The sequence below is a fragment of the Hylobates moloch genome, unplaced genomic scaffold (assembly GCF_009828535.3).
Source record: "Hylobates moloch isolate HMO894 unplaced genomic scaffold, HMol_V3 SCAFFOLD_923, whole genome shotgun sequence".
NCBI lineage: Eukaryota > Metazoa > Chordata > Mammalia > Primates > Hylobatidae > Hylobates > Hylobates moloch.
Window position 1 is genome coordinate 1,768 of NW_026653198.1, and position 13,743 is coordinate 15,510.

Below are 13,743 nucleotides of genomic sequence, written 5' to 3' on the forward strand. Positions count from 1 at the left end.
CTTTGGGAGGCCGAGGCGGGTGGAACACGAGGTCAGGAGATCAGGACCATCCTGGCTAACACGGTGAAACCCCGTCTCTACTAAAAATACGAAAAATTAGCCAGGCGTGGTGGTGTGCGCCTGTAGTCCCAGCTACTAGGGAGGCTGAGGCAGGAGAATCACTTGAACCCAGGAGGCAGAGGTTGCAGTGAGCAGAGATCGTGCCATTGTACTCCAGCCTGGGTGACAGAGTGAAACTCTGTCTCAAAAAAAAAAAAAACAAACCAACCACAAAATAAAGATGTACAGTGTAATGCTTATCAAAGCAGACAGTCCCATGGCATCACCCAGGTCAAGAATTTGAATATCATTGCCCCGAAAGCCCCTCTCATACCCTTACTATCACTTCCCAATGTGACCATGAACTTGATTCTTATGCTAATCACTTTGGTCTTTATAGTTTGACCAGTTAAGCATGCATTCCTAAAAATGATGGGATGTGTTTTGGCTGTTTTGAGGCTTTAAATAAAGAAAATTATTCAGTATAATATTTTTCCCTCCTCCACTCTTTTTTTTTTTTTTTTTTTTTTGGAGACAGAGTTTGGCTCTTGTTGCCCAGGCTGGAGTGCAATGGCGCCATCTCAGCTCACTGCAACCTCCGGATTCCAGCAATTCTCCTGCCTCAGCCTCCCGAGTAGCTGGGATTACAGGCATGTGCCACCACGCCCGGCTAATTTTTTGTATTTAGTAGAGATGGGATTTCACCATGTTGGTCAGGCTGGTCTTGAACTCCTAACCTCAGGTGACCCACCCACCTCAGCCTCCCAAAGTGCTGAGATTACAGGTGTGAGCCACCGCACTCAGCCCTCTCCTCCACTCTGAAGGGGAGTATTATTGTGTGTCTAGATTCTTTGCTCAACATTGGCAGATTAATTCAAGTGGCTGCATGTAACAATGTTGCTGCATAGTATTCCACTGGATAAATACGTCACCACTGATTGCGTCCTTTAACTGTTGACATTTGGTTGGTTTCCCATTTGGGCTGTTATGGCTAATGCTGCTGTGAACAATTATGTATATGTCTTTTTTAATTTTTTTTATTTTTTTATTATTATACTTTAGGTTTTAGGGTACATGTGCACAATGTGCAGGTTTGTTACATATGTATCCATGTGCCATGTTGTTTTGCTGCACCCATTAACTCGTTATTTAGCATTTTTTTTTTTTTTTTTGAGACGGAGTCTCGCTCTGTTGCCCAGGCGGAGTGCAGTGGCGCGATCTCAGCTCACTGCAAGCTCCGCCTTCCGGGTTCACGCCAGTCTCCTGCCTCAGCCTCCTGAGTAGCTGGGACTACAGGTGCCCACCCCCACGCCTGGCTAATTTTTTGTATTTTTAGTAGAGACGGGGTTTCACTGTGTTAGCCAGGATGGTCTCCATCTCCTGACCTCAAGATCTGCCTGCCTCGGCCTGAGTGCTTGGATTACAGGCGTGAGCCACTGCGCCCAGCCAATGTATATGTCTTTTGTTAAACATAGATGTTCATTTCAATAGGTATATAACTAGGTGGGGAATTGCTAGGTCATAGAGTATATGCGCTGGGTTGAGTAGTGTCCCCATAAAAGTCATTGCAGACAGAATCAAGTTAAGGTGAGGTTATACTGGATAAGGGTGACCCCTAGTTCAATGTGTGGTGTTTTTAAAGGAGGAGAAAAAGACAGACACAGGGAGGAGAGCGCCGCATGAAGCTGAAGGCAGAGATTGGAATGACACCTCTGCAAGCCAAGGAACACGGAGCATTGCTGGGAACCACCGGAAGAAGTCAGAAGAGAGGCCTGGAGCTGGCTCTCCCTCACAGCCCCAGAAGGAACCCACCCTGGTGCCACCTTGATTTCGGACTTCTGGCCTTCAGAACTGGGAGAGAATAAATTTCTGTTGCTTTAAATAAATTTCTGTTGCCTCTTGGGTTCAAGTGATTCTCCTGTCTCAGCCTCCTGAGTAGCTGGGATTACAGGCGTGCACCATCACGCCGGCTAATTTTTTGGGGTTTTTTTGTTTGTTTTTGAGATGGAGTCTCACTCTGTCGACCAGGCTGGAGTGCAGTGGTGTGATCTTGGCTTACTGCTAGCTCTGCCTCCCAGGTTCATGCCATTCTCCTGCCTCAGCCTCCAGAGTAGCTGGGACTACAGGCACCCGCCACCATGCCCGGCTAATTTTTTTGTATTTTTAGTAGAGATAGGGTTTCGCCATGTTAGCCAGGATGGTCTCGATCTCCTGACCTCGTGATCCGCCTGCCTCGGCCTCCCAAAGTGCTGTGATTACAGGCGTGAGCCACCGTGCCCGGCCTTTTTTTTTGAGACAGAGTTTCGCTGTTGTTTCCCAGGCTGGAGTGCAATGGCGCGATCTCAGCTCACTGCAACCTCCGCCTCCCAGGTTCACGCAATTCTCCTGCCTCAGCCTTCCCAAGTAGCTGGGATTACAGGCATGCGCCACCACACCTGGCTAATTTTGTATATTTAGTAGAGACGGGGTTTCTCCATGTTGGTCAGGCTGGTCTCGAACTCCCGACCTCAGGTGATCCGCCCGCCTCGGCCTCCCAAAGTGTTGGGATTACAGGCGTGAGCCACTGCGACTGGCCTAATTTTTGTATTTTAGTAGAGATGGGGTTTCACCATGTTGGCCAGGTTGGTCTCGAACTCCTGACTTCAAATGATCTGCCCACCTTAGCTTCCTAAAGTGTTGGGATTACAGGCGTGAGCCATGGTGCCCAGCTGCTTTTATCTATATTTAATTACAAGTGTTTGGTTTTTCCCAGGTAATTTTTCTCCCTTTTTGGTCTTTTTTTTTTTTTTTTTTTTTTTTTTTTGAGACATGAGAGTCTCGCCTCGGCGCCCAGGCTCCTGGAGTGCATTGGCGGGTGATCTCGGCTCACTACAAGCTCCGCCCTCCCGGGTTCCCGCCATTCTCCTGCCTCCCGCCTCTCCGCGTAGCTGGGAACCCACAGGCGCCCGCCACCACGCCCGGCTAATTTTTGTATTTTAGTAGAGACGGGGTTTCACCGTGGTCTCAATCTCCTGACCTCGTGATCCGCCCGCCTCGGCCTCCCAAAGTGCTGGGATTACAAGCGTGAGCCACCGCGCCCGGCCAGGGGTCATTTTTTTAAAAAACCTTTTATTTTGAAATAATTAAGCACCAACACTGCTGAAAGACCTGGTTGTCTGAATCTTCTCTTGTTGCTGGATCATCTTTGGTGGTTCTATCTTTTCTTTCTTTCCACGTTTCTGTTACAGTATTTTTAATACTGTGTCTACGCCACCACCCTGGATTTGCCTTTGCTCCCACCCAGGACCCCCAGCTCCATCTGGGCAACGCCAGTCCCACCTCCTGATCGCAGCGTGCACTGCTCACGGCTGGCTACTTGCCGGGCTATTCAGAGCTCCTCTCCCACCTATGATGCAGCCCAGGTAGGATCCAATTGATTCTCCACACTCGGGGCTCTCTGAAGGGTGGCCCCAATCTACCTGGCTAGCTTTGGGTTTTGAAGCAAGTTCATTAGCCTCACTCCACCTCCTTGGCAAAATGAGGAGATTAATCCCTATTTCTGCAATGTTGTTACAGGGATTACAGACAATAACTGAAGCCTTAAGTGACTGGTGCAGAAGAGGCTGATGCCCATCTGCTCAAGTGTGCTGCATGTGCCCAGGGCACTAAAGGTTCAGCCTTTCTTTCCAGCAGTCACTTCCCATTTCCACCCCTACAGAGAGGCCAGAGGCATTTTACAACAAGCCAACACATATGCTTTATGGTTCTGTCTCAAAAACACGAAAACCCAGGCCCTAGGACTCAAGTGATGTTGAGAGGCAGAAAGGATGGAGAAGTCGTTGGCCCCAGCATGGGGGCAAGCAGCCAGACCTCAGGCCCTCACTCTAGGCTCCACGTGGCTGGGCTTGACTTCTGGCCAAGGGCTGCTCTTCCCGCCTGCGGCCCACCTGAGGCCAGACCTTGCCGGAAGAAAGGGCCTGTGGCGGGGGGAAGCTCAGGCAGAAGGAAGACGTGGCCAATGGCCATCCCTGAGGAGGTCGTGAGCAGCTCCTGGTTTGGCAAGGGCGGTGGGTAGAAGCCAGGCCGAGGAGTCTTAGGGTCCCCTCTCCACAGCTCTGGTGGGCCCCCCGCTCCCCTAGCCAACTGGTTGCTCACCTGCCTTCTATGCTCCCTCCTGATGCCAGCCCCTGGGAGAGAACGTCTGAAGGCAAGAAGGAAAGAGGGCCCTGCCTAAGCTTCTTCCTCCCTGCTTGGCCAAGTGGGAGAAGCAGCTGAGGTCCTTCGTTTAACTGAGGAAGCACGGAGGAGCTGGAATGCCTACCGGCTCGGAGAGGGCACTTGAGAGGGTCTATGAACAAATCTGTCTAAAAGCCACATTTGAGCTAAAAGCATCAGTCCATCCCTCAGCCCCAGCTCTGTGCAGGCCAAGAATCCAGAAGGCAGCAAGCAAGGCCTATCTCCCAGGCTGGAGGTGGTTGTGGAGCTGCTCTGCCTGGGTCTTCAGACGCTGGAATTCCTCTTGAATGAAGTCCGTCAGGGCTTTCCGCATCTCCACCTGAGGGAAAGGACCAGGGATGGCCTGCACCCCTCGGGAAGCTTGGCCAAGGTGCCCTGGGAGGGTGACAGGACGGAGAGGGTGGAGGCACCCTGCTGGCAGCCAGCAGCAGGGGGTCCAGGGACAGCTACGGGGGACCCAGGAGGAAACTCACAGCTGACTTGTTCTCCGCCCGGAGCCGCTCGAGTACAGGCAGGGCACTGAAGGGCTTCCCGATCAGCACGGTGATTTTCTGTGGGGTGGCCGCCAAGAGTGATGACGAGCAGGAGGAGTGCCCACAGCCCCAGCCCAAGCAACCCGGGAGCCAGAAGCTAAGCCCCGGCTCTGCTGTGCCACACACTCCCCAGGGGCCACTCTTCCTCTAAAACGAGGTCCTGGTCCTGGGTCCTGTGCTGTAGATGACCTGTCCTGTCCTGACCCCACAGCCCACCTCTGCCCCAGCCTGACTTCCTCTGCTCTCATTTTAATGTCTCGGTGCCAGGAAGCCCCTCTATGTTCCACTCGGTCCCCTGCTGTAGCCTCACGCTGAGCTCCTCCTGCAGCTGGCCTCCATAGTGCTGAGTGGGAGACACGGGGCAGACGGCAGACAGGCAGACAGACAGACAGCCAAAGGTCAGCAGTCCCTACCCACCTGTCCAAAGCGGGGGAAGTAGGGCGGACTGTTAGGAAGGACGTCATTCATTCCTGCAACACAGTGGACAGAAGGCCAGACGTGGGGTGGAGCAGGGCAGCCTGGGACCAGAGGGAGTCCCAGGCCCCCCACCCCAGATGCCATCTCTCTGTCCCCATCCCCAGGCTCACCGACATGCCACAGGGGCAGGATGATGGGGTTGAGATGACACTCAGCAATCAGGCGCCCGATTCCTGCCCGGTGGGGAGGTAGAAATGTTAGCATAAGCTGGGCCCTGAGCCAAGCTTCTATGCCAGCCTCTAGCCAGTGCCACCCCCGACATCCTCCAGTTCAATTCAGCTCCCTTGGGCAAGCCCCTGCGAGAGGCAGGCCCTAGTCTCAGCACTTGTCCCCTTCCTGGCGCTACAACACGCCCATCTACCCCCATACAACCCAGCCCGAGGGGGCGGGAGCCAGGGGCCCACAGGGCCATCTCTGGGCCGGGAGGATGGCTGTGGCCAGAGACCAGCAGCCCTTACCCCACTTGAAACGCAGGAATTCGGAACTCATGTTCACTTTCCCTGGTGAGAGAGCACAGAGGCGAGGCTTGGGAGCCCATCCCGCTCATACTGGGGGGGCTCGACCCAGTCAGCCCTGCTGACCTTCTGGGAAGATATGCACCCAGTCCCCATGGTTGAGCTTCTCCAAAATGAAGTCCATCCCCTTCTGGTAGACGCCATCTCCTGCAAGGAAAAGGCCTCTCCCCATCAGTAACCATTCTCGGGGGCATGGGGTGACAGGTTAGCTTACCCTCAACACTCTCCAAACCTCAATGAAACAGGCCCTTCTCCCTGGGGCCCATGCATTGGGGACTATCCCCCTCTGTCCCTGCTTGCTGGGAAAGCCCCAGCAGATTAGGGACTTCCCATCCCCCACTGTGACATCCACATAGACGCCCTCCAATGACCGTCTCCAGGGCCTGCATGGCACTTGGGCACGCTGTGGGGCTTCCTTCCTAATATCTTCTAAACCCCTAAGTGCCAGGCAGCATCAGCTCAAGTCATCTCCTACCGAGATTCTGACCTGGCAATTCCTCCATCTACCTATGAACCCCGTCTTCAGTGGCTCACCAGCTGGGCTGCTTCAGCCACATACTCCTGCACACTCTCAAAGATCCCCAGGTCAGCGCACCACCTGCCCTCCCTCCCCAGCCAGGCCCTGGCTGCCAGCCGACTGCTCTCGGAGCCTCACGCGTTCCTTTCTCTTTGAAGGTGCCACTCCTGGCGTGATCCTACCATATGCCAGCTGCTAGAGAAACCAAGTGCATTTGTGATTTCCAACCTCGCTTAGGCCCCAGATTCTGGGCAACAACCCTTTGCTGGGGTCTCAGCCGCTTGTCACAGCCGCTCCTCACAGGGCACCCGCCTGAGGCCTCAGCCTCCACCATTCCTCCCTCCTGCTGACCCCTTCTTCTCAGGGCACCCCGGGAAACTAGACCCTCCCTTATACGGAGGCCTCTTGGGAAAGGGAGAACATTCATTTGAACACACATCAACAGCTTGGGAAAAACTCAAACTTGCTAGACTGAAAAACAGTGGAGTCAAACTGCTCCTGGTCTAGCAACTTTCCACATTGGAGATAACCCTGAGACCATGACACTGCACCCAAGAGAAGGAAATGCAAACCTCCTTCCTTCTGAAGCCAATGTTGGCTGTTGCGTGCTGGCTGGAAGCCTGGGGGCGCTTGGAGACAGTAAGTACACAGTAAGGATCTCATCAACCTTGGTGACGGAAAAGTAATCATGTGGCAGACAAAACAGGAAAGAGGTGGACAGGTTGAAGGAATGGGGTATAGCAGATATCCTCATCTTATAAAGTGCAGAGTAAAGAAGCCCTATCACAGAGCGAGAGACAGACATTGGGAATACCTCTGGCAATGAACTTTGTTCTCTGCAAGGCCGATTCTTTGAAAGTTGCTAGTTAGGGATCCAGGAATCTCAACCCAACCCAAACAGTGCCCTGACCCAGCAGCCCACTCGGGCGAGAGGGAGGGGGCAATGACCCACTGGAGTTTTCTCAGGGCATGGGAAAAGCAGCAGTTTCCCTACTTGGGATGCAGCATGTGTAATAGTACAGGGGAGTCTTCATAGGTCCTGGCCCCTTCTCTACTAAAACCCACTGATACAACCTATCCATTGAGCTTGAAACTGGAATTTAAAAAATCATCATAATATGCTTTTGGAGCAAGACTTCATCATTTGTAGCTTTTGCAAATGCTCCTACTGCTCACTTGTGTCACTTGTGTCAAATCACTTCGATACTTAAATACCATATTAAAGTCTACGCTTGGGGAAAAAGGGAATTTTTTGGAACACAGAAGCCAAGTGTGCCAAATACTGCCTTTGTCTTAATGACATATTATTAGTTCTTTGCTGAAGGAACTGAGAGGCAGGGACGAGGGGTGAATGAGCAGAGTCCCCATCTTTCAGAGCAGGTTGGGATAAACGATGCCATGGTCATTTGCCAAGACACTGTGGCCTCTGCTTGTTCCTTTACAGAGACAGAAGCCTCCAAAAGCAGCAGAAAGAGAAACCGCTCCAGGGGGCTGCTTCTGAGGAGTGGGGCTAGGGAGGTGAGGGGCGGGCACTGCAGCTTTCCATTAAAAGCCCCTCTTTGTTATTTGTTGTTACTTTATTGGGTTTTACCACATTCTACTTTGACCAGCTAGAAATAACAAACCCCTCCTTGACCTCTAATATCCTTTGGTTACTCTTCCTTCTGTCTCTTTTTCCTCCCAACTGCACCCCTGGGAGGAGTTGCCGCCCCTGCGGTCTCCATTCCCCGCCAACTGCAGCACCACCAGCCCTCGGGCCACAATAATCTGGCTCTGGCAGCTGTCACTCCATGGAAACGCTTCTCCAGCATCACCTGCTGCTTCCATGGTGCCACAGGCGCCTGGTTTGCTTTTCTCTCTGGCCATGGCTCCCTGCCATCTTGGTGGCTTCTCTCTCCCTCTGTGCCATCCTGGGCCTCTGCCCTCTCTCTGAAGACTCTCACTCTGCATTCGTGACTTTGTGGTTTTTGTGGTTGAATTCCCAGTATCTTTATTCCTGATAATTCTTTTTTTTTTTTTTTTTTTGAGACAGAGTCTTGCTCTGTCGCCCAGGCTGGAGTGCAGGGGCGCATTCTCAGCTCACTGCAAGCTCCGTCTCCCGGGTTCATGCCACTCTCCTGCCTCAGCCTCCCGAATAGCTGGGACTACAGGTGCCTGCCACCACGCCCAGCTAATTTTTTATATGTTTAGTAGAGACGGAGTTTCACCATGTTAGCCAGGATGGTCTCGATCTCCTGACCTCGTGATCTGCCTGCTTCGGCCTCCCAAAGTGTTGGGATGACAGGCGTGAGCCACCACGCCCAGCCCCCTGATCATTCTTCTAAGTTCCAGAACTGCACACCCCACTGCCTCTGGGACTGCTCTCCTTCCACAGGTGAGGGGCTCCTCAGATGCAGCACAAGCAAAACAGGACTCACCCTCTCCCCTCCCAGCCCCCTCACTGCTTTCCCTTTGCACCCTTCTCCCTGTGGCTCAGCTCCAACACCTGTTGTCATCTTTGAGTTCTCTTCCTCACCCCACCTACACTTAATCTATCAACAAGTCCAGAGTACATCCCAAAGAAGTCCCCTTCTCCGGTTCTCCACTGTGACACTTGGAGGCCCAGCCACAATCATCTGCTGCTGGAGCTACTGTCCCCACGTCCGGCTAATTTTTATATTTTTAGTAGAGACGGGGTTTCGCCATGGTGGGCGTCCACCTGGCCGTGCTGCAGCCACATTGCAACTAGAATGGTATCTCTCTTTTGTTTTTGAGACGGAGTCTTGCTCTGTCGCCCAGGCTGGAGTGCAGTGGCGTGATCTCGGCTCACTGCAACCTCCACCTCCCGAGTTCAAATGATTCTCCTGCCTCAGCCTCCTGAGTAGCTGTGATTATGGGCCTGTGTCACCACGCCCGGCTAATTTTTATATTTTTAGTAGAGACGGGGTTTCACCATGTTGGTCAGGCTGGTCTCAAACTCCTGACCTCAGGTGAACCACCCGCCTCGGCCCTGCAAAGTACTGGGATTACAGGCGTGAGCCACCATGCCCGGCAGATGCTATCTCTTAACCACAGACACAAGCACGTCACCACCTGGATGAGAGAGCACAGTCAAGTACAAAAATCTTTTTTTTTTTTTTTTTTGAGACCAGGTCTCACTCTGTGGCCCAGGCTGGAATGCAGTGGCAGGATCTCAGCTCACTGCAGCCTCCACCTCCTGGGTTCAAGTGATTCTCCCACCCCAGCCTCCCGAGTAGCTGAGATTACAGGCGTGCGCCACCACATCCAGCTAATTTTTGTATTTTTAGTACAGACAGGGTTTCACCACATTAGCCAAGCTGGTCTCAAACTCCTGACCTCAGGTGATCCACCTGCCTCAGCCTCCCAAAGCACTGGGATTACAGGCGTGAGCCACCCCGCCTGGCTATCTAATCTATGTAATCAATCTATCTATCTAATCTATCTATCTACCTATCTATCATCTATCTATCTATCTATGTACCTACCTACCTATCTACCTACCTACCTATCTATCTACCTATCTATCTATCTATACCTGGGGTCTCACTATATTGCTCAGGCTGGCCTCAAATTCCTGGGCTGGGTTGGGCACAATGGCTCATGCCTATAATCTCAGCACTTTGAGAGGCTGAGGTGGGAGGATCACTTGAGTCTAGGAGTTTAAGACCAGCCCTGGCAATGTAGTAAGACCCCAACTCTACAAAAAAAAAAAAAAAAAAAAAAAAGAATTAGCTGGGCACACTCCTTAGTCCCAGCTGCTCAGGAGGCTGAGGTGAGAGGATCGCTTGAACCCAGGAAACAGAAGCTGCAGTTAGCCATCATCACGCCACGGCACTCCAGCCTGGACAACAGAAACAGACATTGTCTCAAGGAAAAAAAAAAAAAATCAAGGGCTCAAGTGATCCTCCCACCTCAGCCTCCTGAGGAGCTGGGACTGTAGGCATGCATCAGTGCAGCCAGCTAGAATTCAAAATTCTTTTTTTTTTTTTGAGACGGAGTCTCGCTCTGTCACCCAGGCTGGAGTGCAGTGGCACGATCTCGGCTCGCTGCAAGCTCCACCTCCTGGGTTCACGCCATTCTCCTGCCTCAGCCTCCCTAGTAGCTGGGACTACAGGCGCCCACCACCACGCACGGCTAATTTTTTTGTATTTTTAGTAGAGACGGGGTTTCACCGTGTTAGCCAGGATGGTCTCGATCTCCTGACCTCGTGATCCACGGGCCTCAGCCTCCCAAAGTGCTGGGATTACAGGCGTGAGCCACTGTGCCCAGTCAAAATCCAAAATTCTTAATAGGATTATTCTAGAACCTTCATATTCTACATACAACTTATATTTTCTACCTTTCTTTTGTTTAAAACATTTTTATTTTTAAAGAGACAGGGTCTTACTATGTTGCCCAGGCTGGTCTCAAACTCCTGGGCTTGAGTGATCCTCCCACCTTGACCTCACAAAGTGCTGGGACGACAAGTGTGAACCGCTGTGCCTGGCCTACCTTTCTCTCTTCTTTTTCCAGCACCTGGCATGTGCCTGCCTGTGTCTAGAACACCTTTCCCCTCATTCTCTGCTTGGAAAAATTCTGCTCCTGCAGAGGAAGGAGCAATCTGGATTCGAATCCTGGCTTTGCCACCTCCTACCCCATGACCTTGGGCCAGCAGTTTAATCTCTGTGATCCTCCCTGTCTGTAGAATAGGGATCAAAATGGCCCCATCCCCTGGGGTTCTCACCCCACAAGCCTGTTTGTTCTCCTAGAAGCAAAACCCTCTGGCCTGCGGGTACATGCTACTGCCACCATGGACCAATGACAATGCACTGTTCTCAATGAGTCTCTTAGTGACATCCCTAAGAGAAGAGGGTGTGGATAATGCCTCCTTGAATTCTAATGCCAAGGCTCCAGGTCCACATGATCCCTGGGCAGTTGCAGGGAGTTGAGGGCTCTCCAAGGAGCCATCCCTCCTCCCGCAGCCTCTGCCCCCTCTGCTGGCATGTGATTGAGCTGGGCCTCATGTTGGCTCCCGGGCTGCCTACCCCCATAGGTCCCTCCAAAACAGAGACACTGGCCACCAGCTTTCCTGCCCCAGAAGTGCCTCCCTGCACTCGCTGGAGGAGCAGCTCACCTCGGCACACAGGCACACACTTGCCCAAGCTGAAGAAGTGGGAGTGTAGCTCCTTGGTGAAGCAGATGTCTGCAGCTGCAGGGGTCCTGAGCAGGGACAGATGCAATTAGTCCTGCCCCCTGCACCCCGCTCCACCACCCTGCCCCCATCATCAGCATGCAGAAGGGAGGCACAGGGGAGGGCCTGCGGGGCCCCACCCCATGCCCTGCCTGGACTGCTGGACGCCACCTCCTGGGCAGAGCAGGAGGAGGGCAAATCTGGGCAGAGGCAGGTGGGGCCGGCCCGGCCCACTTCGAGGGGCCCATTCCTCCTCACCAACGCATCAACTTCAGGTTCCAGATGTGGCGGAGTTTCAGGATCCCTAGAGGACAGGAAAGGTTTCATGCTCCAACTTCCCATATCCCCAGGGAGTGCCCTTCCTTCATCCCATTTCAGGGAATGAGGGACAGCAGCACTACCATTTCCCTACAGCCCAAAGTGGCATCTTTCAGACCCTTAGGCCAGACCGTTCCGTTCTCCCTGGCTCCTCCCTCTCCCCCACCCTCCACATCTTACTCATCAGGGCGCCTGGACCGCCTACCTCCCCAATATACTTGCACAATGCCCATTCTTCCATACTTCTCCCTGTACTGTCACTGCAACCACCCCAGTCTAGGCTAGTGGATGGCTCCAAGGCCTCCTTCCTGGCCTCCCCAGATCCACCTGTGACATCTATAGGCCTTTCTCTACCCAGCAGCCAGGGTGAGCTCTGAAGGACTCCAGTGTGGCCAGGTGGCTCCCCATGAGCTCTAGGACAGTCTAACCCCTCTGTTCAGGAGTGGAAGCCCCAGGCACCCCTCCACCCAGCCATCTGGTTACCGGAGCCAAGCAACTTCCTGTGAAGTCAGCAGAGCAGGAACCTCTAGGTGTGGCAACCAGGCTCCCAAATAGGGCTGAAGGGTACCCGCCCAGCCAGCGGCAAACCTGAAGCCAGGACACTGGGCTTCCAGTCCCTGGCCCAGAACTTCCTCACAGGATATCCTATGTTCAACCCCCAAATTTTTCCCAACACTGTGGGGCCCTGGATGGTTTAGAGAACAGAGGGTTCTGGAGGCCTGACGTTAAAGGAGCTGTAAGATCTGCCCTGTGGCCGTTCCTTGGTCCTGCTCCATGCCCGAGGCCCTCTCCAAATCATGCTCCCTCAGGGATGCTGCAGGAGCCACAAATCAAAGTCTCGGCCCTGGGGCAGAACACCCGGAAACCGGAGTGCCAGAGCTCCATGAGAAGGCAGCGAGAAGGGGTTTGTTCTGACGAGGCTGGGCCCGTCCCGAATCCTCGCCTTTCCTCCCCCTGCCCAGCACACTGGCCCGGGTACCCCAGAGATGAGGGTCGTCCATGCAGGACTGGTGATTGGACACGGTGATGAGGGGCGTGGCCGGGCCTCGGTTCTCGATGAGCTCGTACAGCACCTCCTTGTTGTGCACGGTCAGGTGGTTCATGTACTCTGGCGGGGAGGGAGAGGTCAGGCGCTCAGGGCTCGCCCGCTAGGTCGGCGCCGCGGCGTCCCCCACCCTAAGTCCCACCTCCGGCCGGGCATGGGTACCCGGGGGGGCCTGCCTCGGCCTGGGCCCACTCACTGGTCCAGAAGCAGCTGTAGGTGCCCACCAAGCCCATGACGACGCTGCTGGCTAGGGTCCAGGTGAGCGGCGGCACCGCGGGGAACGGCCACTTCACGTGCAGGGGCATCCCCACCTGGCCCGCGGCCGGCGCTCCCAGCGCCCCGGGCCGGCCTGTGGGACGCCTCTAGGTCTGCGACCTCGACCGCTCGAGACACTGGCCCCTGACTGGCCCGCGCACGGACGGGCGGGAGGCGCGGCGCAACAGGGGACTGGACCGAGGTCCCTTCGCAGGTCAGGCCGGAGCCGCGCCCGGCCCCGCTCTCTCGTCACTGAGGAGCGATCGCCGGGGTCACAGGCCGTGGGCGCGCTGCGGAACGGGAGGAAACGGGAAGGCGGGCGCTGGCGCCCCGGCCCGGCGCAACCGCCGGAAAGCGAGCCTGCGCCGGTGCCCGACCCCACCGACTGTCGCAAAGCGCTCCCGGGCCGCTTGACGGCAGCGAGGCCAGCCCCAGGGCGGCGGGAAGTGGCCGTCACCCCGTGGGGCTCCCGATTCCCGGCAGCCTCCTGCGCTCACCTTTTGTCTCTCTAGTGTTTCTGTTTTTTGTTTGACGCAGGGTCCAGCCAGACCCAGGCTGGAGTGCAGTGCTGGGATCACGGCTCGCTGCAGCCTCGATCTCCCACACTCAAGCGATTCTCCTGCCTCAGCCTCCCAAGTAGCTGGGACCACAGGCGCCCG

General features: G+C 54.4%; 1 protein-coding gene across 5 annotated transcripts; it reads right to left on the reverse strand.

Annotated features, from left to right (window-relative positions):
- Window positions 1-3,051: 3,051 nt before the first annotated feature.
- Window positions 3,052-13,440, reverse strand: TAFAZZIN (tafazzin, phospholipid-lysophospholipid transacylase). Of its 5 annotated transcripts, none has more exons than XR_009212240.1 (11): window positions 13,026-13,436; window positions 12,764-12,892; window positions 11,725-11,770; window positions 11,410-11,495; window positions 5,846-5,926; window positions 5,723-5,764; window positions 5,375-5,437; window positions 5,205-5,257; window positions 4,728-4,805; window positions 4,174-4,573; window positions 3,052-4,068 (listed from the first exon to the last, which is right to left on the reverse strand). XR_009212240.1 is itself a non-coding variant. In XM_032147798.2 (11 exons), exons 1-11 carry the CDS (start codon window positions 13,132-13,134, stop codon window positions 4,472-4,474), a joined length of 879 nt encoding a protein of 292 aa, XP_032003689.1. In that variant the 5' UTR covers window positions 13,135-13,436; the 3' UTR covers window positions 3,052-4,471. The 5 variants fall into 5 exon arrangements, 4 of the variants coding, with proteins under 4 accessions (XP_032003689.1, XP_032003687.1, XP_032003690.1 ...); XM_032147798.2 differs by adding an exon at window positions 10,788-10,877 and having other exon boundaries at window positions 3,052-4,573; XM_032147796.2 differs by having other exon boundaries at window positions 3,052-4,573; window positions 13,026-13,440.
- Between the last annotated feature and the right edge of the window lie 303 nt (window positions 13,441-13,743).

Excerpts from the sequence above, each read along its gene's own strand:
- TAFAZZIN (XM_032147798.2), bottom strand. The coding sequence starts at position 13,134 with ATGCCCCTGCACGTGAAGTGGCCGTTCCCCGCGGTGCCGCCGCTCACC. Across the intron at positions 5,438-5,722 it reads ATTCCTGCGTTTCAAGTGGG|GAATCGGGCGCCTGATTGCT; the intron begins GTAAGGGCTGCT and ends CCCACCGGGCAG. Across the intron at positions 4,806-5,204 it reads ACTTCCCCCGCTTTGGACAG|AAAATCACCGTGCTGATCGG; the intron begins GTGGGTAGGGAC and ends GCCACCCCACAG.